General features: G+C 43.5%; 1 protein-coding gene across 2 annotated transcripts; it reads left to right on the top strand.

The window, feature by feature from the left end:
• Positions 1-778: 778 nt before the first annotated feature.
• On the top strand, positions 779-26,804 carry Ccdc25 (coiled-coil domain containing 25). Of its 2 annotated transcripts, XM_051195495.1 has the most exons (9): positions 779-937; positions 3,863-3,910; positions 7,060-7,099; positions 12,040-12,091; positions 15,417-15,492; positions 17,830-17,933; positions 18,030-18,232; positions 22,217-22,262; positions 26,344-26,804. In XM_051195495.1, exons 1-9 carry the CDS (start codon positions 910-912, stop codon positions 26,371-26,373), a joined length of 627 nt encoding a protein of 208 aa, XP_051051452.1. In that variant the 5' UTR covers positions 779-909; the 3' UTR covers positions 26,374-26,804. The 2 variants fall into 2 exon arrangements, with proteins under 2 accessions (XP_051051452.1, XP_051051453.1); XM_051195496.1 differs by lacking the exon at positions 779-937 and having other exon boundaries at positions 3,886-3,950.
• Positions 26,805-27,825: the final 1,021 nt, after the last annotated feature.

Below are 27,825 nucleotides of genomic sequence, written 5' to 3'. Positions count from 1 at the left end.
CAGCCTGGTCTACTGAGTGAGTTCCAGGACAGCCAGGACTGTTTCACAGAGAAACTCAGTCTCAGGAAAAAATAAAAAATAAAAATTACTAAGTCAAACCTAGGTGCTGTGGAACATTTTGTAAATTTATACTAACAAGTTTTGAAGTCAGAGATTTGGGATCTGTCCAGTCTTGTGGCTAATAAAGGGTAGACATTAGATTTAAAGGAACAATAGTCAAGATGCAAGCCCCAATATACATAGAGCCTCCCGAGAATACCAATAAGAATTCATTTGAGTGCCTTCGACATTTTGCCCTTGATGCACAGCAATTTATTTAATTGTAACAGGGCAAGACAGAGCAAGGCTCTCCCTCCATCTTGTATTCTTGCTGAGGCCATTTCAGATTGAACTAGGATTTGATGGAGAATCCCATGGAAAATCACCCAACTGTATTCTGATTACTTTGGTCAAGCCCAAAACATGACAAAACCTCACCTGTGTCAAGTAGTGCAGGAATGAGTTCATTTAAAATTGAATTGACTCCTACTGAGTGCCTCCTGACGTAATGGGTACAGGGACATTTAACTCTGAAAAAGGCAGTTTCTGCATTCCTGGAGCCTATGCTGGTTGAGGGGGAAGGCAGATTAAAAAGTAGTTTTTCCTTTATGTCTTCAAACAAGATGCAGTTTCCCGCTGATTTCCTCCAGCCAGCCGCTAGGGCACAATCCTGTCACTGGGACACCCGCCTCCCGCCAACACGCTTCCCTTCGCCAGGAGTAAAGATGGCGCCGACAGGACGGCGTTGTGACGCGACCGCACGTCCGCCGGAAGTGTCCGCAGGAGAGCCTGGAAGCCGGCTCACCCTCGCGCCGGTGGGATCTTGAGCTTGGCGATCTGAGCCGGAGGTGCTACTCTTCTAGCAGGATCATGGTGTTCTACTTCACCAGCAGCAGTGGTGAGTGACGCCGGACCCTCCGGGGTCCTGCCCGCAGCTGCCTCCAAAGCCGGGCTTCCCCAGCCGCCGCTGGGCTTGGAACCGGTCCTGAAGCGCATCCTCCTGCGGGCGCCTCTCCCACCGCCTTCTGGGTCCTTGCGCGGCCGTCCCCTCTGTTGCCTGTGACCCCCTGGTCAGGGTCTGGTGGGCGCCGTGGGAATGCGCCCCCGCTTTCGTTACACCCTGGAATCATTCTCATCGCACCTGACAGACCCGCCAACGCTTCTAGGGCTTGGGCGGTGTGTGTGTTCCTGCACACCCTCCCGGTCTCCAGCAGCCTGGAGGATCGACGTTGACCAGTGAGACAGGTGCCAACAACTGTGTCCTACAGGAAGAGTACCTTGCCCTCCTAAGAAGGGAGGGGCTGAGGTGCCATGGAAAGCAAGAGAGGGACTAGAATGGCAGTACAAGCCCTTACTGGGCCTAGCCGGTTGACATATGGTAATACGACTGAGCTGTTTTAGGAAGGCCAGAAAGTGGTGTTCTGGTTTCCAGGAAATGCTGTGTCAATTTTATTTCTTTGCCCATGTTGGTCCTTTTGTCCACAATCAATCTCTAATAAACACTCACCCTGTTAGAATAGCTCTGACTCCTTTTGAGACCTAGTTTGCACGTCATGGGTATATATACTTTTTCCGTACCTCCTTAATATTCCTTTGGCACTGCTCTTCTCGTGCGGCATTAAAACCCCGTCTGCTGGAGCTGCAGGGCAGGGCTCTCGAGAGGAGGTCTGTCTTGTCTCCTAAGCATAGTGCCTTATTCATCTAGTTGGCTGCTCGCTCTCTCTCTCTCTCTCTCTCTCTCTCTCTCTCTCTCTCTCTCTCTCTCTCTCTCTCTCCCCCTCCTCTCTCTCTCTCTCTCTCTCTCTCTCTCTCTCTGTGTGTGTGTGTGTGTGTGTGTGTGTGTGTGTGGGGCTGGCTCCAGGCAGGGACCCTCCTGCCTCAAGGCTCCCTCATGTAGGCATTACTTTCTAGGTCCCGCCAATAGGGTTGGCGTTTCATGGTAGTTCTTTATTTGTTTATTTTGGAGACAGGATCTAATTATATAGCCCTTGCTGGCCTAGAACTCACCCTGTAGCTCAGCCTGGCCTTGAATTCACAGAGTTCTGCCACTATCTGTTCTGCCTCTGCTGGGATTAAAGGCATGAGCTAGCTAACCTTTCATGATACTTTTAACTGAAGTTAAACTTAACTGAAGTGTTACTTTGCAGTGTGCCTCTCAGTGTGAGTTTTTGTTGTTGTTTATTTGTAGTCATGCTATTTCTACAACTTGTATGACTGTAGGTGTTTTACCCATATACACATCTACACACCACTTGTGTGCCTAATGCCTTTTCAGGTCAAAAGAGGGTGACAGATCCCTGAAACTTGAGTTACAGACAGTTGTTTGAGTTAGAATGTTTGTCTAGTATTCTAGAAGTCCTGAGTGTGATCTCTAGTCCCACATAAACCGAGTGTGTGGTTACACACCTGGAGTCTGTGATTCAGGAGGTGAGGGCTCAAGCTCCCAGACCTCCTCACCATCATCTAAAATGTATTGCCTCATAACTTTTGTTTGCGTCTGTTTATTTTGAGTCAGAGTCTCTCAGATAGACCAGGCTGGCTTTGAGCCAGCCCATGTAGCCAAGGATGTCTTAAACTCCTGACCCTTCTCCCTCTCAAATGCATAGGCATACAACACCGTCATAGACCTGTGTGTGTTCTGCTCAGTAGCACAGACTCTCCAGCCAACCCTGTTCCTATCTACCAGGCATTGTGCTTTGTAGACTAGAGACCAAGTCACAAATTTAGAGCCATTTAGGGTCAAACAAGTTTTGGTAGGACTTGCTTGGCAACCCAGCACCCAGGCCTTTCAATCTCTCAATCTTGACTTTAGAATCTTGATTAAGGAAAGCTTTCTAAAACACACATACACACGCACAATACTCATTATGTCACCTTAAGATTTGGATTTAGTTTGTTTGAAATAGCGGGATGGGGTTAATTGAAGGAATAGTTGGAGCCAGTGGTTGAAGAGGTTTGAGATCTGTGGGTCCCCTGAATAGAGCAGGGCTTCCACTAGGTAGCACACTAAAAGATAAGTAATGCCAGCTAGATGGAGATACACAAAAGTAAAAGCTAATTAAGTTTAGGAATGTTGTTTGGCTTTTGAGATAAGGTTTCTCTATGTAGCCCTGGCTATCCTGGAACTCACTCTAGACCAGACAGCCCTTGAACTCAGAGATTCCCCTGCATCTGCCTCCCAAGTGCAGGAATCTGTTTGTTTGTTTTGCTTTTTGAAACAGTTTTTTTCTGTGTGGCTATCTGTCCTAGAACTCACTCTGTAGATCAGGTTGACCTCGAACTCACAGAAAAGTCTGCCTGCCTCTGCCTTTCTGAGTGCTGGGATTAAAGGCCTGCACCACCACCACCCAGCTAGGAATCTGTTTTTAATGTTTGCAGTAGATATTTTTGTTTGTGGGGGCATGGTTGTTGCTTATTATCATTGAAGAAGGCAAGGTGTAGGACTGAGCTGTAAGTTGCCATTAAACTTTATCCCTGAAGTGAAATAAAAAATAAAAAACTATTTCCCTGAAATGGAGGAAAGGAGCCATTCAGCAGGAAGGATTGGCAAATATCTTCTTGGGGGGGGGGGGGCTGAGATAATATTTTAAGCTCAGTGAGACTATAATATAGTCTCTATGGTTTAATCTTGCCTTTCTGTTACCAGTCACTTAAAAGTATAAAACTTACTCTTAACTCAAAGGATGCAAGAGAAGGTGGGTAAGCCAGATGTGGCCCATGGCTATGGTTTGCATCTCTTAATTAGAGCCTTTGACATTTGTATTTGCCACAAAACAGTTTTTCAGGTAAAGTTAACTATCTTTTTGTTTTTGTTTTATTTTAGTTAACTCATCTACTTACACCATTTATATGGGAAAGGATAAATATGAAAGTAAGTTTACAAAAGTATTTGATTTTGAAATTTCAAGCAGGTAAGTGCTGTTCCTGTGCCCTGCTCATTGTGTTTGTGGTTTTTGTTATTAATTTCTTTTGAAAATTATATCTGACAAACAACAGTTGTCCATATTTTTTTAGTACAGTGTTCTGCGTACATATACATATTATGAGGTGATCAGATTGGAATACATAGCATTTCTGTCACCTCAAACATCGTTCCTTTTCATTTAGAGTATTTAGGATCCTGTCTTCTAGGTATTTTGGCATAGACTTACTGTATTTCCTCTGCCACAAAATAGGAGACATGTTCCTATCTCATTATTGTTTTACTGGTTCTCTATGCCTCCCATACCTCCCCAGCCACTGGTAGCCTCTACTTCTCTTTTTCCTATTTCTTTCTAGATTTGTCAGTGTGTAGTCTAGGTACAGTTTGACATTGACCGCAGTTAGAATTTGACGGTTTATATGTATTAAAAGAGACACACATACCATTCTTCAGTAAGACATATTTGATAGTAATGAAATAAACAAGACCAAAACAATGGCTGTTATAAAGCAGAACTTGTAAGATTAAGGCTGTACCATTACAAAGAGAGAAACAACAGATAGCAGCAAAATGAAGTAACCTATGTTTGAAGCAATTTGCCATTGTAATGAATTTATGGCATTGACTAAGATGTGACCTAATGGTGAAATCATCTATACTATATAAAATTTGAGTTTTAGGTTTCTCCTTGTAGCCCATAATATCACTGATCATTTTCACTTATCCCCCAGCATCCTCCTGGTATCATGAAGGAAAGGATGCTATCTCTCTGTTCTACATTGAGTAGTAAGCCACTGCTACAAGAGCCAGTTACTTAGAGTGGATATGAAAGCATATCTGTTGCCAAATATGGTCTTCTTTCTAATGCATCAGAGGTAGAGCCCGAGACAGCAGCCTCTGGGAAGCTCTTATAGCCAGGCTTGCTACACGAGTGATACAGGTTTTGCAGTGTATAACTGGGGAGCTGGGGACAAGGCATCCCCATCTGTCTCTCTGTTTCTCCTGTGGTCCTCTCTCTACTCTTCACTTATGTGTGTTGGGACCTCATTCCAACATGTGAGAGGAAGACGTTGGTAAGGCTTTTGTTACACTCAGGTGCGCGTGCGCATACACACGTATGTTATGAACCTAAAACTACTCTGAAATATAGGACATGTTTTCAAATGTAGGCAAAATGCAGTCATACTAGCACATGCTGTAGAAGGGTGGTTTGAGGCACCGAGCTGAGAAGTCTTGTATTTATAGTAGAATTTATGCCTAGAGACCCACATCTAGATGCAGCATCTGTCTCCACAGCCATGAATCTGGATGTGTAGAGCCCTCTGGTGTTGTGTGTCGTTGTGTATGTATAGAATATTTGCTAATCAGGAAACTAGAGTTGTATAGAGGTGTCAGCCCTTCTGAGTTAGCCTCATGAGAAAGTGAACTATATGTTAAAGCCTCTTTGGGGGTAATTCATAGTACCTCTCATTTATTTCTAGTAGCCTTGCAGTTTTTAAGTAACTACGAGATAGAAAAGGAATTGAATTTTTAAGTGATGACAGGTCTTTTCGCTTTATGGCCAGCAGGTGGCCTCAGCCATGCATTGTAAAACATTTCTCTACTTGTGCTATTAATATTGTAAAATATAAACATTGTAAAACATTTCTCTACGTGTGCTATTAATATTTTCCTTTATTTTTTTTCAGTTGTTTTCCCAGCTTCCCACTTACATAGTAAATTCCTAATATCTTCCAGATAACTCTTGGTGTCTATTATTGTCTAGAGTGCCCTCCCTCAAGAGTTGTATATATCTTAGCCAGTAGTAGGCTACCCTTTCTTAAATACATCTAAAATCTTCACATGTTTTCCTTGAAGTTCTTAATTATGCTTATCTACCATATGTACAATTTAAAATATTAGATAACAATATAATTCTTATAATAATAAAAATCAGTTCCCCACCTCTAATAGCTCATTTCTCCTCATCCTCCTAAAACTCTCCCTTGTATTGAGTCTTTCTCTGTCCCGCCAGCTAGCTCCCAGTAATGACGTGGAGACTTATTAATTGTGAAATCTTGGCCTATAGCTTAGGCTTATTCCTAACTAGCTCTTATCATTTAAATGAACCCATTTCTATTAGTCTACATTTGATCCTGTAGCTTTTGCTTTCCTTTCATTCTGTATGTCTGACGCCCTCTATGTTTCATTGGCATCTCCTCTGTGCCTTGATTATCTCCTGCTACTTCCTCTCTCTGCCCAGAAGTCCCACATATCCCTCCTGCTTAGCTATTGGCCGTTCAGCTCTTAAACCCATCACAGCAATGTATATCTTCACACAGTGTAAATATCTCACCATGCTCCCTGCCTCCCATAATAGTTCCTTTTTACTCTTTCACCTCCTTTCTCTTCTATTTCCAGATAATGGTTTTTATTTTCAAGTTGTCCTCAAACTCACCATCCTCCTGGCTCAGTTTCCCAAGTGTGTACAACCATGCTCTGCTGAGTTTTTAAGGTTTTTCCTCTGTCTGTCCATTTGTTTGTTCTCTGGGGACACATTCCAGGCTGGTCTTAACTCCTTATGTGGCCAGGAATGATCTGGACCTTGATCCTCTTGTCTCTACCTCCCAATTGCTGGGATTATAGGCTGTGTGAATCACACTCGGCTTTTGTGGTGCTGAGGATCAAACCTAGGGCTTTGTGAAGACTAGGCAAGCGATGCAGCCACTGAACTCTAGTCCCAGACCATCATATTCATCATTGTATAATCCATTGTTTTAAAGTTTGAAAAATCATATTAGCATTTAAGCATTATAGTTAGTCAGACTCACCTACTTCCCAGCTGCTGAAGTATTTTCTGGTATTCCTTTCATTCTAAGGAAGTGTCCTTGGGTTTTGAATTAGAAGTGTGAAAAAAAGCCAAAGCTATGCAGTGTTTATTTTATGACTGTAAAAGCTGTCATAGATTCTCCGCCTCTGTTGTCTCCATTAAGGAAGAGGAAAAAGTGAAGCGGGGGAGGGGGGCGCTCCGTTTTTCCCTTTCCAACATAAAAACCCTGGTATATTTCCACTTAACAGGTTTTCATAATTTTTCCCCCTCCTTTTGTATCTTAATGTAGATGAAGATCTGATAAAGTATGGCTGGCCTGAAGATATTTGGTAAGTAGCAATTGTTAGATTATCATTTAGATTTTTAGGCTTGGCCCTCTACCTGCCTCGTAAAATTAAAACTATACCTCGTACATGTTGTTTTTGTTTATTGCATTCATGAGTAAATAGCTGAGGTTCCCTTCAGTCTTTCACCCCTATGACCCAAGAGAAAGTGCAGGCTCCTAACACACCTTCTTGGCCACGTTCTTTTTCCATGTCCATTTCCTACTGCTTATTTTGACTATCATATTCTCCTGGAACCTAGTCTTACCATCTAAGTAGAGTATCATTCTCCCTGGAGATAGTTCTCAGGTCCTATTTACTTGGGTATGATGGCAACAGTGCACATGTTTCAAGCACTTAACTCTGCTACACATTGTCAAGTGTCAGTACATTTCATTTCTCAACAACCTATGAGGTATTGCTATCATGCCCATTTTTAGATAAAGAACAGAACAGGTCTGCCCTGATTATTACTGGTCCAGCCTGAGCTCTCACAGGCCCAGCTCAGCTTCTAAATCGTTGACTCTCCCTCTCCTTAGGGCACCGTTCTTCTGGCTTCAGTTCACTGCCCTGTTCCCCACCCCCAGGCCCATTGCTGCAACTCTCCAGATCTCTTTTCTCCAGCTATGGGCTGGAGAGTTCCCCTTATTTCCCTAGAGCACGATGAGATTAGATGGCCACTTTTCAGAAGAGCTGGTTCAGTGTTCACTGAGGTGTGTGGCATTGAGCACTTGACAGGGAAGTATTGAACAGAGAGTAACTCAAGCCCCACTTGCTCCCCCTTACCTGTGGCTCTGTGGGAAACGCCCTCGAGTCTACAGAGGCTCCCCAAAGGGACTCTTGGACTTCTACCCTCTTGGTTCTGAGGGACTCTAGTTCATGGCCCCAGCTGGCATGTTCTCCTCCTATCATCCCAAAGTCCACACTGAGAGCCAGGAGGTAGCAGACATGCGAGGAATTTTAAAGGCCTAAGAACACAAAAACTGTCCCAGCACAGTGTCCTAGCTTCTGAGCTCAAATGTGCCATCAGGATAGACCCTGCTTAGGGCGCCTTTGCTCAGGTGGGCAGGTTGTACTGCTTGGAATTTCTGAACTCCTGGCCTTCCTTCAGAAGGCCCTGTGTCTTCAGTAGGACAGCTGTCCACCTGCTTTGTGAACTACTGAGGTCTTCAGTGGTCACCATTTGATACTATTGGCTTCCCACTTGGCTCACTTGATACAGTCCTGGAAACACACCCACTGAGCACATCCTCGCCGTGACTGGTTCCTATTGTCATCCCCAGTGTCTGTCATCCCCAGCTGAAATAGTTCCCGCAGATGCCAGACTCTCTGATGCCACTGTCTACCTGGTAGGCAGTTACTGCTCTACTTTTTCCCCATTTGTTGTTTTTAAGCTAGAGGTTGATTATTTCAGGCTTTCCTGGAACTTACTGTGTAACAGGCTGCCTTTGAGAACACTGAGGTTTCTTGTCTCAGTCTTCCAAGTGCTAGGACTGCAGTTACCATGTTCACCTGTGCTGTATTAGCATGCAGATGGGAGGGTAGCTGCCTGTATAGGAAAGGTTACATAGTAAGATACACCTAGAAAGTCAGTTTACCGTAACTTTTAAACTCTTTTAAACTAAACAGGTACAAAACAAGTTTCTAATTTAAAGCCCACACTTGATTTTTTTCCTTTTTTTTTTTTTAAGATTGATACTCATCAGGCACATATGTATGTATGTATGTATGTATGTATTTATGTATTATGTATGTATGTATGAATCAAGAGACCCCTTTTGGTACCTTTAATAATTTAGAGATTCATGCCCAAAGTTCAGCACAGTTGACTTTTATTTTGAGAAGTTATTTGAGAACTCGGGAGCTGGAGCAGCCCCAGACCTTGTGCTGTCAGCCCTGACGATCTTCCAGGGATTGACCTGGACTAAAGAGCGACCTGAGCTCTTCTGCACTCTGGTGCTAACCTGGTGTTCCCTGATGTTGCCCAGGGGGATTTACTGTGGCAGCATCTGAGTCTGGTAAACCTTCTGAGGTTCCTTTAAGCAAAGACTTTTCTAGGGATTAAATGAGATTAGAAATAAATTAGTTTTTAGGTGAGGAAAAGAGAAATGGTGTGTCTTCAATACCTCCAGACTGCCTAATGAGTAGAATGAGTAGAATTTTCAGACCTCACTTTAAGGAGTTGAACCACTCCCTGTGCCTCTGCACCCTCAGGTAATTGCTCCTTTACTGGACATTCTAGTCTCTGAGTTAGTGAAGGGAGGGCATCAAGATGAGCAGGGATGGGAATGTAACAAGGACAAGAGGCTAAGGGTGGGTATAGTTTAAAAGTTCGAGTGAGCGTTTTTAGGAACACTGGAAAGTTTGCTCTGAATTGTTTCAGGTTGGTATTTCAAACCCTGCATTCCTGTCGGTCTCTCTGCCTTTTGTAGCTACGTGCTAGTATATGTAAGCCTGAAGTTGGTATATGCTAGCTGTGAAGAGACACCGTGACCACAGCAACTCTTAGAAAAGGAAACATTTCTTTGGGGCCTTACAGTCTCAGAGGCCTAGCCTGTTATCATGGTGGAGAGCATGGCTACACACATGGCATTGGAGCAGTGGCTGAGAGGTATGTCCTGATCTGTAGGCATCAGGCAAAGTTAGAGAGAGAGACTGGGCCAGGTGTGACCTTTTGCAACCTCAACACCCCCCCCCCCCCCCGACATACTGGCCACACTCCCTCCCTAATCCTTTCAAAGAGTTCCACTCCCTGGTGACTGAGCTTTCAAATATATGAGCCCATGGGTGCCATTCTTATTCAAGCCACTATCCTAGCCATGATACTCATGTGTGCTTTGACAACTTAGGTATGAACTCATTAGCATATATTGAATTATTTTGATATTTCTATTGACAGGATTCCATATAAGACCTTGAAGAAAAGGCAGAATCTAATATAGCTACTGTTGCTAGTAGGAAGGGCTGTTACTAATAAAGAGCTGTCACTAAACAAGCAGAAGCCAGCATGGCAGGTGTTTCTTCTCAGTTCAGGCCAGCTCACAGCATATTTTTTCCTTAAGATTCTGAAGGGAGAAAGCGATATTCAAAAATTCTAGATTTATAATAAAAGATACAGGATTTTCTGGGCAGAAAAATGCCCAGCTAAAGGTGATAATTAGTATGGATTTTTCATGGGAATACAAATGAGTAACTAAATGAACAGTTTGGAAAAACATGAATTAAATATGATGTAATATCCATTTCTGGCTATCAGTAATGACTAAGCATAAGAAGCAACACTGGTTATTTGCTCAAAGTCTGAATATTGTTTTGTATCCAGCACAAATAAGATATTTAGCTTCTTTGAGAGCATTACAAACAACATAATCTTAGCCTTCATACTGAATCATACTTGTCTGTATGACCCTTTTAACACCTCGAATATATGTCAAAAACAAGAAAATGCCCGGAGAAGTCTGTAATGAGATGCAGTGATGCCTCCTTAGGTTTTTGTTTCTTGGTTTTTGAAACAAGGTTTTACTAAGTAGTCCAAGTTGACTCTAACTTTGTGACACTCCTGCCTGCTGGGATTATAGGCCTTTGCCACTATGTTCAGTTTCCATGGGCTTCCTTAGACTTTGTTAGGAACGTTACCAGCTGAAGCAGAGTCACAGTGTCAGTCATGGGTGGGAAGGGCTGTTACTAATAAAGCATTGTGATTAAACAAGCAGAAGTCAGAATGGCAGGTGCTCCTTCTCAGTTGAGATCAGTTCATAGCATAGTTGTTCATTGTTTAATGCTTACATTCTAGGCCCATCTCTGCATATTGCAAAGTGAGTCAGCTTCATTTGGCGGATTATATGCATGAAAAAAATGTCACATCAATTTTAAAAGATTGCACTGAATTGTTAGTTAGGGTTACTGTTGCTGTGATAAAATACCATGACCAAAAGCATCTTGGGCAGGAAAGGGTTTATCTCACTCATAGTTCCATATAACATCATCAAAAGCAGTGAGGACAGGAACTCACACAGGATGGGAACCTGGAAGTAGGAGCTGATGCAGAGGCCATGGAGGAGTGCTGCTTACTGGTTTGTGGCCCATGATGCTCTTGATGACAGAAAACTAACAGTACAAACCCTAAAGAAAAGAGAATTTAAGATGCTGTGGAAGAATGTCCCACCTTATTCCCAGCACTTGGGAGGCAGAGGCAGGAGGATCTCTGTGAGTAAAATGCTAGTCCAGTCTGCCTAGCAAGTACCAGGCCAGCCAGGGCTATGTAGTGAGGCCCCACCTCAAGAGAAAAAAGTGCGGTGGGACATTCTGAATGTTTTTAGGACAGTGCCAGTGCCATGTACACCCAAGGATGCATGTTGATGCCATTATCTGTGGGTGGGGATGGGTGGGGGACTGGAAGAATTCTTAGTCTGATCTGTTTAGTGATGTAGTCTGCGTAGCGAGCTGACTTTTCTAAATTGAACTTGATCCTTGGTTTTGATTGTTTTGCCATCATTGGAAACTCAGGGGTATCAGAAACTATAGTGTCCTCTTCTCCAGACTGCAGTCCTGCGAAGCCAGTTAAGTTTCACTGACTTCTTCCAACCTTTCTCATTGAAATTCTTTCCCTGTTTTTCTTCTTGGCCTGTGCTTTTGTCAGGGGCAGCCAAATATCAATTCTTCCATGAAGCCTTTGGTCACTGATCCCTCTTTTTATCACTTGGAGCTTCACTCTTCCCAGGATATTTTCATATTTATTATCTGACTGGTCTTGGCCTGTAGCCATGCACAGCTACATAGCTCCCAAGTTCCACTTGCCTCTCCAGGTTGCTGGCCAGCACTTTGGAGATGGTGACTGTTTTATAATAAGTCCCAGGGAATGCTTTCTTGGAATGGGATGCTTTCGATGCTAGTGGCTGAGGACATGGTTGTCTTGCTCTTACTGAAAGTTGTTTCTTCCTTTGTAGGTTTCATGTGGACAAACTCTCTTCGGCTCATGTGTACCTTCGATTACAAAAGGTAACAGAATGTAAACACGAGTTTGTGACTTTTTCTTTGATGATGAACACCATACATTTTTGTGTGTGATTAAGTTTCTTAAGTTATAAATATGTTCAGAGTCATAAAGATTAGTAAATGTCTTCCTCTTACCTGGAAAATTGTTACAGAAACTTGTGAATGATTTCCCATGTGGAAGCCCTGCCTTGTCCAGCCTGTTCAGTGTGTATCGACTGTCCTCTGCTTCCTCTCCCACTCAGTTCAGTTGGTGCTGGCATAATATTTCTAGTGACCCCTTTTTCTTAGACTCACACAGCCCATATTGCTCGCTGAGGGTACCTGTTCCCACTTCCCAGTGTATTTGGACAGTCTTAAACTGCATGGTAGTAATACAGAAGCAAAGATGTGACATGCCCTGATAACACAGCACCACTGTTTTTTTCTAATCTGCCTTTATCCATGTATTTTCAATGTTTAAACTACATGGTATGTGTGCTTTTTATATGTATTACCTTAAAAAAAAAAAAAAAAAACGCATGTAGGGCTTACAAGATTTTGGATTTATAAGAAAGTTACAAAGGGTATATGGCTTCCCTGTTGCCAGCATCTCATATTGCATGGTGGATTCTCAACATCATCAAGCCAACCCCACTTACAGTTCCTAACTAAATTCTGGACTTTATTTGGACAAATTCTCCATAAATGTCCCGTCTCTCTTCCAGAAGCCGTTGTGAGCTACTACAGTGCATTCACTTGTCCCCCTGCCCTGATTGCCATGCAGTGTTTTCCCCTTGTTTTTTGTGACCTTGCCAGTACCGTCAGTGATCTTACAGAATGTCACTGCAGTTATGTGTGTCTTGTTTTTCTCATGATTAGCTGGAGGTCACAGGCTTGAGGGGAAGAGCACAGAGGGCTTGGAGCCTCCCGCTCATCACGTCAGGCAGTGCACTCTTTTTCTTTGGTTTCCCCCTTGGTTTTTCGAGGCAGGGCTTCTCTGTGGCTTTGGAGCTGCTCTGGAACTAGCTCTGTAGACCAGGGTGGCCTCGAACTCACAGAGATCCACCTGCCTCTGCCTCCCAAGTGCTGGGACTAAAGGCGTGCGCCACCATCACCCAGCAGTACATGATTTAACATTACTCATACTGATGCCATGAGGCTGGACTGCCTGACCAGGGCCATGTCTGCCAGCTTTCTCCACCATGGTACTGCCTTCCCAGACTTGGTTACTACAAATCAAGTTGGGGTCCGGCGTCCACTCAGGCAGGGGCAAAGTGAAGTTCTGCTTTTTGGGGCAGGGCCCATTTCATTATTTGGGGTTCATGCAGAAGGGGCGGGAGTGGGAGGCGTGCATCTTATTTACTTTTAGAGACAGAGTCTCACTGTGTTGCTCATGCTGATCTTGAACTCCTGGGCTCAAAAGAACTTCCCACCTCAGCCTTCTGAGAAGATGGGACTGTAGACAGGCATGCACCACCACCACCTAACTGTGGCCTTTTCTTTCGAGTCGGTCTCAGTAAGTGGCTGGCCTGAAACGTGCTACGTAGAATGCCCTGGATTCATGGCTCTGCAGCACATAACTGCTTATGTCCTCCTGTCTGGAAGGGTCTAACCGCTTCCCTTTTTGTGGCGTTGTGAGGATTAGGAGCTGACGTACCTTAAAGCTTTTCAGAGTAGCACCTGACAGGTACTGAGCACTATATGCCTTTGCTGTGGGCTTTGTTTTCTCTCAGTGTAACAGTCCTGGCTGTCTACCATGTCCATGCACTGCCACACCTGCCCTTCACTCTGTTTTGAATCCAACCCAAACTGTGAAGATCTAGATTCTCAAGCAGTGTTCTCTACCAGAGAACCCACAGAAACCCACAGAGCAGCCACAACTATTTGGAGCGTTTTTTTTTAGTTCACTAGCATAAGTGATGCAAAGCAAGCTTGTAGCCTTTACACTTTGAGTCTTTAGGCTCACGGATGTGAGGTCCTCATTGCTGTTGCCGTTGCTGCTACCCCGGCTGCTTAGCTTACAGTGGGAGCAACACATGGGAGGTGGGAGGGTGCTGCCTGTTGGAAGAAGTACTGGACACGCACTGACCTCAAGGACCAAGAAACTGTGCCACAAAAATCCCTTAGGCACCAAGGTCCATAGCCGGACTTTAGAGCTGCCTCGAATCCTGGAATCACCTCTCAGCTCTGTCATTTGCTGGACATAGAGAACCTTGGCCTTGTAATGTGGGAGTATGTGCTGGGCACTCAACAAGTGGTAGCTACTGAATGATTGTTTTTTAACCGTCTTGATTGTTTAGTGTGGAGTTGTCACATCTTACTAGTTTTGCCACTGCCACTCAGCTGTACCTTCGTGCAATGGCTGTTCTTGATGACAGCACTGGTATAGAGGTGTAAATTCAGAGCCCTCTCTTTAGATGGTCTGAAAAATACATAGGACAGGATGCCTTCAAGTTCTTGTGTACATAATTTTCAATGTAGCTGGGAATGTAATTTAGTGGTAGAGTACTTGCCTACCATATAGAAGGAAGGCCCTGGGTTCATCTTTCAGATAATACACACACACACACACACACACACACACACACGCACACATGCGCGCACGCACACACACACACACACACACTTACACTTGAAAATTATGAAAGTTTGAAAACAGTGGTGAGATAGTTATTCCAGCATTGAGTTCTGTGTAGCATTTGTCCTTGACGGCTGTTCCTGTAATCCTATGTCTAATAGAACCTGATTCTAAACTGATTTTCCCCATTCTTGCCCTTAGAATGTCTTTGTCCTTTGGAAATAACTTTGCTTACTCAGATGTTTGATTGATAGCAATTTCTGTGGAGAAAGTGGTATCTCTGTCATTTCTCCCTCCTGGTGGTAAATAGTGGAGACCCAAAAATTCGTCCTGATTTTGGCTGGGGCAGGGTAGGGCAGGGGGCTGGTAGATGGTCTGTAAGATGATTGGGATCCAGAACTCCCAGGTGTCTCTTTCAAAGGAAGGGACCTCAGCCAGGGAGACTTGTAGATGTCGGAATGGGCACCATTTCCTCACATACTTTCCAGGAAAGAACGAGCTGTAACTGCAGTTAATATCTTCAACATGGTTTTTAAAATGTGTTAAGTATAGTTTTCTGTGTTAGTGCCTTCTCTTAGTTCAGGTAGCATCCTGTGGTGGGCATGGTAAATTCACTTCATCTTTCCCTGTTCTGTAACCTGTCTGAAGAGCCCTGCTTGCTGTAAGCCCAAGTCCAGCAGGTAAAGCAGCAGATGCTGGGAGTGCTCCAGGAGAGTGCTCTAGTGACCATCAGTAACCGAAGAGGATCATTTGACTTATTTTATGTTGCAGGGAGAAAAGATAGAAGACATTCCAAAGGAGGTTCTGATGGACTGTGCCCACCTTGTGAAGGCCAATAGCATTCAAGGTCAGTTTTCCTAGAAGTGTTTTCTAAGTCAGCATGTACTTTTTCTATGTCTGGAATGAAGTCCATTTAGCAAGCATGCTGTTGACTTTGCCACGTGTCTGAGGACAACAGAAGATAAATCTGAGGAGGGGCCAGTTTTGCTGCTTGTCAGGGAACTAAAAGCTCACCTTCCACTCCAAGTTTCGCTGTCCTTTCTGAGTCTTGGCCCTCGTGACACTTTCTCTTTCCTTGAATAGGAGGTCATTGAGCTCAGTCTAAGACTTCCGGCAGCATGGCAGTGTTGATAGCTAAGGGGAGTGTCTCATGTCTTTGTGTTAATGTCAGCTACCATCATTTGTCATCAGATTTTAAAACTAGAGGGGTTTGTTTCGGTTTTCTTTTTTTAACTTTTCAAATATAATTTTATGTGTATGATGTCTTGTTTGCAAGAATATCTCTGTGCCATGTAAATGGCTGGTGCCCTGGGAAGGTGTCAGAGTCCCTGAAACTGGGGTTATACACAATTGTGAGCCACCATGTGAGTGTTGGGAATTGAATCCAGGTCCTCTAGAAGAGCATCCATTGTTCCAAACTACTGGGCCATCTCTCCAGCCCCTTGTTTGTCTATTTTGAACCAGGAACTTGCTACATAGCCCAAGCTAATGTGAAGCTCACTGTGTAGCCCAGGCTGGCCTCAAACTCACAATTTTCCTATTTCAGCTTCCTGGGTACTAGAAGTGGTATAGGTATGTGTGACTATACAAGGCTTAGAGCTAGAGATTTTAAGTCATGCCTTTTCTTTTTCCCATCTGTCCCGTGCTTTATCTTTCCTTTGCGTTGTGAAGGTTTCGAGTCCTTTGACTCTGTTGTTGTCTGTATCCACAGCCTCTTACTTAGCTGGTCTGGGTGGTCCTTGAGTGCTATTATCTTTCAGAAGCTCTCTGGGAAAGCCAGTGTGCCGTGTAGGTTGGGAACAATCATCCTATGTGTCTTAGGCAGTAGTTAAAATACTGGGCTTGATGCCTGCTTATTTCTGCTAGATATGATTTAATCTGAATGAATGGTCTAGGATGATAACTAGGATGGGGATAGCAGTTATGAAGGGGGCTGACAGCTGATTAGTCTAAATGATTGAGCTAATTAATAGGTGAGATTTTAGGGTAGGATGCAGGCCTGGAAAGAGAGAGATAACTGGTTATAGAGGAAATTGGAAGATGATCCAGAGCAAACACAGCTGATAACAGGCGCTGGGGTCCATGATTACACGATGAGAGCTTGCCAGCCTTTCTTCATATAGACTGTGTCTAATGTCTTCAGTCTCAACTCAGGCAGCTTTAATAACAAACTACAAATGTATACAAAGAAGCTGAAGATTTGCCTTTTCCAGCCATCAGTTTTCAACTCCATAAATCAACAGGTTGTTATGAGTGAGAACACTCTATTTTATGAGTAGAATAGAATGTCTTAGATCTTCAGTTACTGGAATAAACATTGAGACAAGCAAACTGTTTGTTCTGTGTTCCAACCCCTTCCGCACAGCCTTGTTCTTTTTTCTGTGCCCTGACTTGAAAATGAGCCTTGATTCAAAGAGCTGTTGACTCCTTAGTCTCAGCTCAGTTTCTTTCTTTTTAACGCCCTTACAGTGTACAAGTTCTAGAGAAAATGGGGAAGAACGGTGACACAGGAATTACTCAGCCTTGCACAGGGATTGCTCACCTAGCATAGTGTGAAGCTGAGCTCTAGGTTCTGCTATGATCAGTACCAAAGGATGCTGCTGAGGACTGATGAGAATTGTGAGACTGCGGAGGACACGCCACTAGCAGCTCCGTCCTGCTCTGCGCCAAGGGAACAGGGATTAAGCTAGCTGGTTTCTGCTAAATTGACCCATTTTATATCAGAATCATAGGTTTTGTTTAGTTAGGGAAAATAATAACCAAACAAACCTTTTTAAATGTGTTGGTTTCTTCAATGTCAGATGGGGGTGAGTGATAGGCACCTGTCAGTCCGTGCTGCTGGTTAGGTATTGCCTGGCTGGCTCTCTGTATCTTACTCTGTATCTTATTATGGCTGTATCTTACTGGTTAGCCATTACCATCATTACTGCATGGTAATTTTGAGTTTAATTTTGGAGAATTCTTGGAAGTCCCTGATGTTAGTCATGGACCCTTGCTCTCTCCAACTGTAACACATTAACACTTTGACTTAATGTTTGATTTTTCACTTGCCTTTGGTGCTTTGGAACATCAGAGGTGTGCTCTTCTCAAGCCTTGTCTGGGGTGGGTGATGTTTTGCTGTGGGTGAGGGCTGTGCTGCTCAGTGTCATGTTTCCTGCCTGTTGAAGACAGTCTCTCTTGGCAGGATGTAAGATGAACAACATTAACGTGGTGTACACGCCGTGGTCCAACCTGAAGAAGACAGCTGACATGGATGTGGGGCAGATAGGCTTTCACAGGCAGAAGGATGTAAGTGTTCGTGGACCACAGGAGGTGGGGTCTGCCCCGCTGAGGTGAGAAAAAAATAATTAAGGCTGAGTGCTTTCCCCCTAACCTTCCTCAAAGGTAAAAATTGTGACTGTGGAGAAGAAAGTGAATGAAATCTTGAACCGATTAGAAAAGACCAAATTGGAGAAGTTTCCCGACCTAGCAGCAGAGAAAGAAGGCCGAGACCGTGAAGAGAGGAATGAGAAAAAAGCCCAGATTCAGGAAATGAAAAGGAGAGAGAAGGAAGAAATGAAGAAGAAACGGGAAATGGATGAACTTAGGTACGATGGGGCTGTGGCCTTGCTGTTAGTTGATACAGGTTACCCTCAAAGGTCCTGCTCACAGATTTTCCAGGAAGACACATAAAAGCTGGAGTGTTAAATGAGTTGTCAAGAGGTGGTGGTGTCGATGGGTAAATTGCCCTTTTAGAGAGGTGTTGGGAGTGAGTGAGAGTGAGTGAGTGAGTGAGTGAGTGAGTGAGTGAGTGAGTGAGTGAAATTAAAGGTCTGGTTTTTCATCACTATTGTAAGCCGTTGTGAACTTCCTCAGAATCTGGTTTGTTCTTGGGAAAGGAAACGGTAAAGGAGTGTGCAGTCTTGAGCAGCTGTGCTGTTTGGACAAAGATGGGAAGCTGAGTAACTCAGAGCTGCTTCCAAATGCTTTTCTGCCTTTTGAAAGTTGAATATAGTTAATGTGGTGGAGTTTGCTTCAGTGTCCTACAGTTTAAAACAGCTGTTAAAATAGTTTGGCTCCTGAACTCAGTGAAGGTGGCCATGAGGATGCTGACTCTATCAGTTTTCTGTTGCTTCTATAACAAATTGCCCCAAATTTAACCCCTTGAAGCAGTGTACAGACCTAGGAAGTTGTGACTAATCAAAACAAGAAGTCGGCAGGGCAGTTCCCTTCTGGAAGCCCTAGAGGAGACTCCAGTTTCTAGAGGCTGCCCACATTCTGTGGCTCGTTGCCCCTTCTTGTGTCTTCTCTACTTTTATCAGACATAATCCCATCGTCCCAGGAATCTCCCTGTCATTTAGAACTGTCACTTCTGCCAAGTGTGTTCCAGTGCAGTGTTCTCAACCGTCCTACTGCTGTGACCCTTCAACACCGCTCCTCATGTTGTGACCCCCAACCGTAAAGTTATTTCACGGGTACTTCATAGCTATAATTATGAATATAATTATGAATCATAGTGTGAGTAGAATACCTGATCTGTGACCTCCAAGGGGGGGTGTCTAGACCCACAGGATGAGAACTGCCATTCTAGAGCTTTGGATGTGAACATTTTGGGGGAGGGAGAGCTTTGGGAGCATCACTCACCTGCTACATTGAGTGTGTTCACTGCACTGGAACAGGCCCCTTGCCCTGTTTTTGTTTGAGTGGGGTGTTGGCTTTTTTGAGATTGCTAGTCTCAAACTGGTAAACCTGCATCTCCCTCCTGAGTGCTGGGATTACAGCCATACACCAGCACACCCAGCTCCCCCTTGCTTCCTTTCAATTCTTTTTCTCCTTTCCTTTATGTAGTTAGTACTGGGCGTTGAACAAGGGCCTCATGCACACTAGGCAAACGCTCCATCCAGCACAGAGCTTCATTTCTGAGACCCCTTTGTTTCCCGTAGCGGGAAGTTGCCCTCATAACTTGTAGCCATGGGACTCTGGGTTTCTGTGGATGCCATTCGTGATATATGCACCAGAAAGAGTACAAGAATGGTGTGAAATGGCATCAAAATAAAAGCCAGTGACCTGGCTTGGCCCTGGCCCAGCTTCCTCTGCATACCCTGGGTTCTCAGGAAACCTGCTGGGCAAGAGCACAGCTGCTGTGATCATGTATGTTCAGGTGTGAGGCACCCACTTGTGTCCCTACCCAGGTCCTGCCGAAAGGAAGACTGGCTTCTTTTAGGGCTGAGCATTCAGTTGGAGAGCTCTGGGAACGTTGGCCTCTGCTCCTCTCCCCTCCTCTCCTCTCCCCTCCCCTCTCCCTTCCCCTCCCCTCTCCCCTCCCCTCTATTCCCCTCCCCTCTATTCCTCTCCCCTCTACTCCCCCCTCCCCTCCTTTTCCCTCCTCTTTGAAGCAGGCGGTACATAGACTTGGATACTTGCTATGGCCTGCAAATGAGAGCCTGCTGTGAGCAGTTAAAAGCAGCTCACTCTAGTAAGATTGTGAGAGGCTGGCAAGCAGGATTTACAACCAGTTTTTGTTTCTAGTTGGAGCAGGGAAAAATTGAAGAAGATGTGCCCCTGTATTTTGTTTAGAGACATGGCTGTGTAATGTTAGAAGCATAGTAGCACTTCATTTGCGTCTTTGCTAAGGAGGAATAGCTGACGCTTAACATTTGCCACCTGCCCACACTGTAAAGTGCTTCCTGCATGTGGGTGCTCACTTAGCAGCAGATATTTGTTACCTGAATTTGTGAAAGAGCAGAGTGAGCCTGGACAACAAGCAGCTGGCTGAGCATTACAGCGAAGTGTGTCTGATTGTTAAATCAACACAGCACTACACGCTGCTATTTTACACACTATTCACTCAGAATAAATAGAGTAACAGAGAGAGGCTATGATTTGCCTGGAAATGCACTTTTGGTTTTGAATTAAGCTATATGCTGTTAAAGGTAGGGAGTTTAGTATGGCATTAGTAGTTTCAAAAGTTGCAAGCATCTAAATAAAGACCCCCATTAACAAAAAACAGTTTTAGTATCTTCTGGTTTGTTTTCAAAATATCTACATTAAACATATTCATGGCATTGAGGGGAAAATTCTCCGTCTTGCAGAGTAAACTCTGCTCCAGCCACTCGCCCAGAGGTAGTCATCCTTGTGAGCTTCAGTGATGTTGTCCCTCCAAGTGGAATTCCATCACAGGCTGCGGAAGGCAGACCATGAGGCAGGGCCACTGTGTCAGTGAGATGATAGCCTGTCAGGCTGTTCCACAGAATCAGGACTTCAGTTTGTAGAAGTCCAGAACATACTTTATGCTTCCAACACTTTGTGGATTTGTTTTTGAGACTTTAAGTCGAAGGGTCTTACAGTCAGCCCAGGTTGGCCTCCAATGAAGCCTGGGATTTTTTTCCCCCACTGTAATCTATTTTAATACACTTATTATACTAGCATCTTTAAGTTCTGTCTTTGAATCTTCTAGCCAATAGATCATGCTTCTTTGTTTGTTTTTTCAAGACAGGGTTTCTTTGTAGCTTTGGAGCCTGTTCAAGAACCTGCTGTGTAGACCAGGACTGGCCTAGAACTCACAGAGATCCCCCTGCCTCTACCTCCTGAGTGCTGGGATTAAGGGCGTGTGTCACCACTGCTGGGCAACTCTGTGCTTCTTGCCTGCTTTATTTTAATCTTGTATTTTGTTTGACTTTTTGAATTATCATATCAAAAACTTATGGACATGATGAAGATGAGTCTACCGTACAGGCCATGACCAAAAGGCAAAAGCAATGACCAGGGAAATGGAGTTGGATAGGTAGCATATCAGAAGTTGGACTGTTATGACAAAGGAGCTGGAGTGTTTGAAATTGGGGGACACAAGTTGGAACTTGCAGCTCTGTAAGTGAGGCTGAAGCTCAGGATGGAAGTACATTGGGAAGTCACAGGCCAATGTGTCACTAGCTTGAAGACATAAACTTGATTTCCAAGCAGAGCTCTCTTTAGCGTGGAGATTCACATGTGAGTGGACAGCTGTAAGTGGTAGAGAGGAAAGTGAGACCCACCTGTAATTCTGAATCCATTGCCTCTGATACAAGGCTAGAGTCAGAAGTTTACACAAGCAAGTAAACATGAAAAATGGTGTGTTTGGTGACTTGAAAAGATTCAGCACAGTTCCTGGTTGTCATGGGGTGTTTGTGGGGAAGTGAGCTTGTAGCCTGAGCATCATGTAGAAGGCATCAGCACAAAGCCTTGGTCAGAGGATGACCAGTCTCTAAGAGGGGACTGCGTTTGTGTTTGTAGGGGAATGGATTTTGTGCTGGATAAGGACCAAAGGTCTGGAAATACTTTTAGGCATCTAAAAAGGTGTTAGAGGAGGTTGGGTTAAAAGGAGGGAGCCCAGGGGAAATGTGGCCTTCAGAAAGGCACATTTGTGTGTTGCTTTCATCAGAGTGGGTGGTAACATCTGTGGTTTCAACAACTGGCTTCATGAGCCTTCAGCCAACATAATAACCATCTTCAAGATGCTTGTTGACAGGATAACCTCATTTGGGTTTAGGGTGGTAGCCATCCATGAAATGCTTATTGAGAGGTATCCTCACTTTGAATATTTTCTTTCTTTCTAGGAGCTACTCGTCATTAATGAAAGTTGAGAACATGTCCTCAAATCAAGTATGTTCACATTTTCTGCTCTAATATTGTACCTTGAAATACTTCACAGAGAGTGTTTAGTAATTGAGCTACTGACTATGGTAGCATTGCAGGTTGTTCACCATGATGGGCATCTACTACACTGGGGGTAGACTCTGGTAGGCAGGCACTGCCTTCCTTCCCTGTGGTCTTGTGTTTGCTTTTGTATGGGTCACTTCATGGAAGGAGAGTTTGATGCCTTCTTGCCTGCTGTGAAGGGCAGGCCTATTAGTGTTTCGTGGTGTGTCAGTCAGCTTTCTCTTACTCTAACACAATACCTGAGACAATGAACTTATCAAGAAAGAAGCTTTGTTCTGATTCAGGGTTTTGGAGGTTTGGGGCTGTGGTCAATTGCCCTGCTGCTTTGGGTCCTCTATTAAGACAGGTGGGAAAACATGGCCCGGCAAGCTATTTATGGCAGCTGGGAAGCAAAGAGTGAAGGAGAACGGGGAGAGTCCCAGTACCCTATGGATGGCATGCCTCAGTTACCTGACTTTTTCATACCAGGCAGCCCCTCTTAAAAGTTCTGCCTGAGAACAAACCTCAGCACATGGCCTTTGGGGACTTTATAGACACAGACTGTAACACAGCACTGCAGTCCATTTCCTGTTCCTTTTCTATTTCCAGGCTTTCAAATGTATTTACATTTATTAATTTCCTCTACTAATATGGCCCTAGATTTCACAGCATGGTTAAACAGAACCAGAATTGCCCCTTTCAGTTAAAATAAAATGTACCAAATGCAGAGACCATCTGTTACAGCCTAAATACCAAATACCCTGAGTTTTTTGTTTTGCTTTTTTTTTTTTTTTTTTTCCTTTGAGGTGGGATTTTGCTTTGTTGTTGCTCAGGCTGCCACTTACACCCCCTTAACCCAGCCCAGTCTCAGACGCTCCTTGCCTCTGCTTCCCAAGTGCTGAGATTACAAGCATGCACCATCATATTTGGCTCAGACCCTTTTATAACATGGTTTTAAGATGCATGCTTTAGGCCTGCATTTCAGATATATTAGAGATGAATTGCAAATGCTGTTTAAATGAAAATTAAGTTAAAACTTGTCTTCTGTAGTCATACTAGCTTTGTGTGACCCAGTGGCTACTATATTGGCATAGATGAAGAACCTTCATTGCTACAGAACATTCTGTATTATCTGTTCACATTCCAAGTTACTTGCATGAATTGGAAGCAGTAGGATTTTAGACATTGTTTATATCCAGTACCTGTCCAAGAAGTATAAGAATATATTTTTACTCCCACCTCTGTGAAGGACTAAATTTTTGAGTCTCCTTTATGAATCAAGATATATCTTTATAAATTATTTCTGAAAAATTTCCTAATAGTACTGTGTACTCCAACAGGACAGAGTTTGAAGTCAAGAGATTTAAACTGTCACTAGGGTGAGCCTATTGCATTTTTAGTCTTTCTAGGGGGAATATTTCTCAGTACAGAGACATTACCTCATGTTACCTTTGTAACCTGTAAACAAGGGTGTGTCATGAAGACTGTGCTAGACTCTTGTCATGGCATAGATAGTTGTCATTGGCCTGACTGAGCCCTGGTTTGTTTAGCCTTCTGCATGTTATTCTTGGCTTTCTTAAAACTCAGAACAGTTTAATATTAGTAGAAGTCTGTGATAGATTCCAAGTCTAATTCAGTTAAAACTAATGCCCCTGCCTTTGCTCTCCTCCTGTATTTCAATCTTGTACATATCATTCTTGTTGTGGATCTTAAAAGCTTACATGTTCTGGAGTTGGAAACACGGACATGCACACACAATCATCATCAACATCAACTCTTGATATCTTTGAGGCATTGGTTCCAAGGCCCTAGGAATACCGAAATATGTAGGTGCTCAAAACCCTTATGAAATGGAAAAATATTTTTATATAACTTATATTTTATCTCCCCATGTGTTTTATTCTGTCTATTGTTATTTATATAAGTACAGTGTAGATGCAAATAGTTGTCACAATGCATTGCTTAGGAACTAATGACCAAAAAAAAAAAAAAAAAAAAAAAAAAAAAAACCAAAAAACCAGGAGGCCTGTGCCCATGTTTGTGGCATTCCTAAGCATTTTCTGTTTGCATTTGCCTGGACCTGCAGACATAGAGTCCTGCAGATACAAAGGACCAGTGGTGCAAATGTATACACAGATACTGTCAATAAGAGCCCCAAGACTACAGTGTTCAACAAGAGGGTCCTCCTTCCCTCATCCTCTGTTACTTACTCTTGTGGGTGAGGTGCTCAAATGGGAAGGTTTCTGTCTCCTGTAACATTTTCTGTTCTGTTACCTTCTTGTCTTTAACAACCTAATTTGTACTGTGATCCCTTAGTCTTTATTCAAAGGCTGATGCTTATGTGAGCTAGATTTGCATCAGAATTTTTAGTTTTCTATTTAGCATAAGCTCTTTTATCTGTAATTTTTAGTTCTTTTTTGTTGGGCTTGGAGGCATACATTGTTAACTGTTACATTCCTATTGATTATCAGTTTGTCACTGGGTGATGAGAGGTGTATCTTTTAAGGTGAATAATATAGGAACTGAGAAATCTGAAAGGTAATAGTTGATCAAGCAACAACCTGGACCATAGATGTATAGTTAAACATTTCTGTGGTCCCAGAAAACCTGTCCTTGGGCAGTGGGAACTCTGTCCACATATCCAAGATATAGCCCCCGGTAGGGACTGTGCACTTTTCCTTGTTACCTGACAGATGGTCTTGCTGAGCTGTTTGTCCTCACTGGCTGGACAGAGAGGCTGACATTCAAAGATGTATGCTGACTCTTCCTGACATCTCTGATGCTGCTCCTGAAGTTCAGGACTCTGAGGCAGTCAGTCCTGGTACCAGGACAAAGCACAAACAGATCAACTGAGTTTTCTGTGGCTCTGAATCCTGTGCTAATAGAAGAGACACACAAGATTCAGCAGTTAAGAGATCTTGCTGCTTCCAGTGGACCTGGGTTCTGTTCCTGGCACCCATGTGGTGGCGCACAACCTCTTAAAACTCCAGTCCCAGGGGATCCAGTGCTCTCTTCTGACTTCCCTGGGGTTTCTGCATGTGTGTGGTACATGCACACACATCTAAAATATTGGTTTTTTTGTTTGTTTGTTTGTTTTTAATGAGGGGGGAAGAGATGTAGCACAGAGAGATGCTGACTAAAGCCAGAGAAAAACAGCTTTTATAAAAACTACCATTTTCTACACTCACCTAATATCTTCCTACCATTTCCAACAAGGGTCCTTAAAAGAAAAAGAGCTTAAGCTGTTCCTCTGCCTCTTACAGTATTGGTGTTAAGCAATAAGTGGTAGAAGTTGAAGCCAGTGCAGTGGCCAGAGCTAACACCAGCCTGTCAGTGTGGCCTTCGGGACTTCTCAGCCATGCAGTGAGATTGGCCCTTTACCCATGCACTGTCACGAGTAAGAGACCAAACCAGCTTGCTTGATTACTTGACTTAAGGACTTTATCTACTAAAAAAAGGAAAAATAGTCAGCTATCATATGAAATCAGAAATCTATGAAAACCATGAAGTTCCAAATACTTGCGTTTAGGGCACAATTTTTTTGCATATGACAGGGTTGTTGGCATAAGGAATGAAGATACTGTTTGTGTAGTGTACTTGTTGAGGACTGGTCCTTTTCTAAAATTGTGTGTGTTTAAGGTATCTGTGTGACACGAGCTGTGTTCAGGGCGTTAAGTCACTCCAGGGAGACAGGTTCTGTAGCCCTTGTCTCAGTTACTCACTTTTTAAAATGGAGAATTCATGCTTAACAATTAGCTACTTACTATCCTTCTGCAAAGTCGTATTTACTTGCGGTCAGTTTCACCACACCCTCTGTGAGTTGGGGTGGGACTTTCCATCATAACTTGGAGGCTGTGGCTACTCTCCCTGATCATTCCAAGAGCTGGTGACAATGGGCAGCGGTGAATTTGGTCCTCTTCCTGTAGCTTCCTGAACCCTGCGATGAGGAATAAGAAGAGGGCTGATGGGTTAGCATGATAATAAACGTAAATTGCAGACTGCGTCCTCAAGGCCCTCATACTTTTCACTTTTTTGTCCACTACAGGATGGTAACGATTCTGATGAGTTCATGTGAGCTGAGCAAAGGACCCTGGGAAGACATGAATGTGCAGGCCATTACAGATCTTTTGATTTCACCTATGTTCTAAATTATAGAAACCAACAACCAACCAACCAAAATTCTACCTTCATTCTACACAGACATCATTCATTTTGGAGCTTTTTTTTTTTTTTTTTTTTTTAAGTCTTTTTGCCAATGAAAAGGACAGATATGTAATATAGTTGAACTTGAAGACAACTTATAACTTTAGGAAAAGAAAAATATTTTTGGCAGAAAATACATCAGTACCTCATGAAGGCTAGCTGCCTTTGTTCTTGAGATAGGCATTTGAGCAGACCAACTCTGGAAAGTGCTTCTGTGGCTATGGTCTGTCCTGGAAACAGACGTCACAAAATGCATTTCCTACTTCTAAAATATCTCTGCTTCTTTTACTGGGCCAGGGCCCCTGATAACGATTTTCTGATTAGAAGGGTGTATGAGTTTTGAAGACAATGGTAGTACTTAAGGCTTGGGTTTCAATGTCAACAAGTTCTCTCTTGTTTACATGAAAGTAGCCAGCCCAGCTCTTAGAGTACTTCAAGGGTCTGAGGGCCCCCATCTTGGCATCACAGTAACACAGTTGATCTTAAACAAGTTTAGGGACTTGTTACCTGAATCATATGTGACCCAAGCCACAGATGTGACAACTAGGCTCTGACGTCATTTCTCTTGTGTGGAGGGAGACAGGAAGGGGTGCCCTGCCAGTAGTGCGAGTGGCAGTTTGCCTCGTTTTTGTCTTGACTATATATATCATGAGACAAAAGTCCACAGTGGATTGTGAGTTTTAGAAAAAGTCAAGCATTTTCCTAGTCAGCAAGTCATCTATTTCCTTCCTTTGAAATAATATTTATTTTGAATTGTGACCCCAGAGTGGTAGGCTCAGGGACTTCACATGGAGCATTGGCACTGGCCGGAGCCACCTGCTCTCAGTAGATGCATTTTTAGTGCAGTGTTTAAGGGAGCCCCTGCAGACACACAGCAAACAGTGATAAAGGCGAGAGCTAAGCCTGTGGGGAAGTGGCATGCAGATCCATATTTTAGCATACCACACAGTGCCCACAGCACTGAGTGCTAAGCCAGCAGAAATGATTTCTTCAGCAAATGTGCCAGTTGTCATCACTGAAGTATGGGCAAAACCAGAAGACTGGTACTCCAAGATGAGTATGAGCTGACCTGGAAAACTCCCCAAGGCGTTAACTCATTAATCACATTGGAGAGGGTATGGAAGCCCACACCAGAGGGGGTGTGTGTGTGTGTATGTGTGTGTGTGTGTGTGTGTGTGTGTGTGACATTTAGACTGGAGTTCTGTGATTTTAAAAATTATAATAAAATATCATTTTTATCAGAAAGGATATATGAATTCTTAGACTTTTTTCTATAGGAAGCAGCACCTATCTCTAAGCTGGTTTGAGGCTAATTGTGCTATAA

The sequence above is a fragment of the Phodopus roborovskii genome, unplaced genomic scaffold, assembly GCF_943737965.1.
Source record: "Phodopus roborovskii unplaced genomic scaffold, PHOROB, whole genome shotgun sequence".
Taxonomy (NCBI): Eukaryota; Metazoa; Chordata; class Mammalia; order Rodentia; family Cricetidae; genus Phodopus; species Phodopus roborovskii.
The sequence above is the reverse complement of the archived record's forward strand: the minus strand, read 5'-3'. Positions and strand labels throughout refer to the sequence as shown.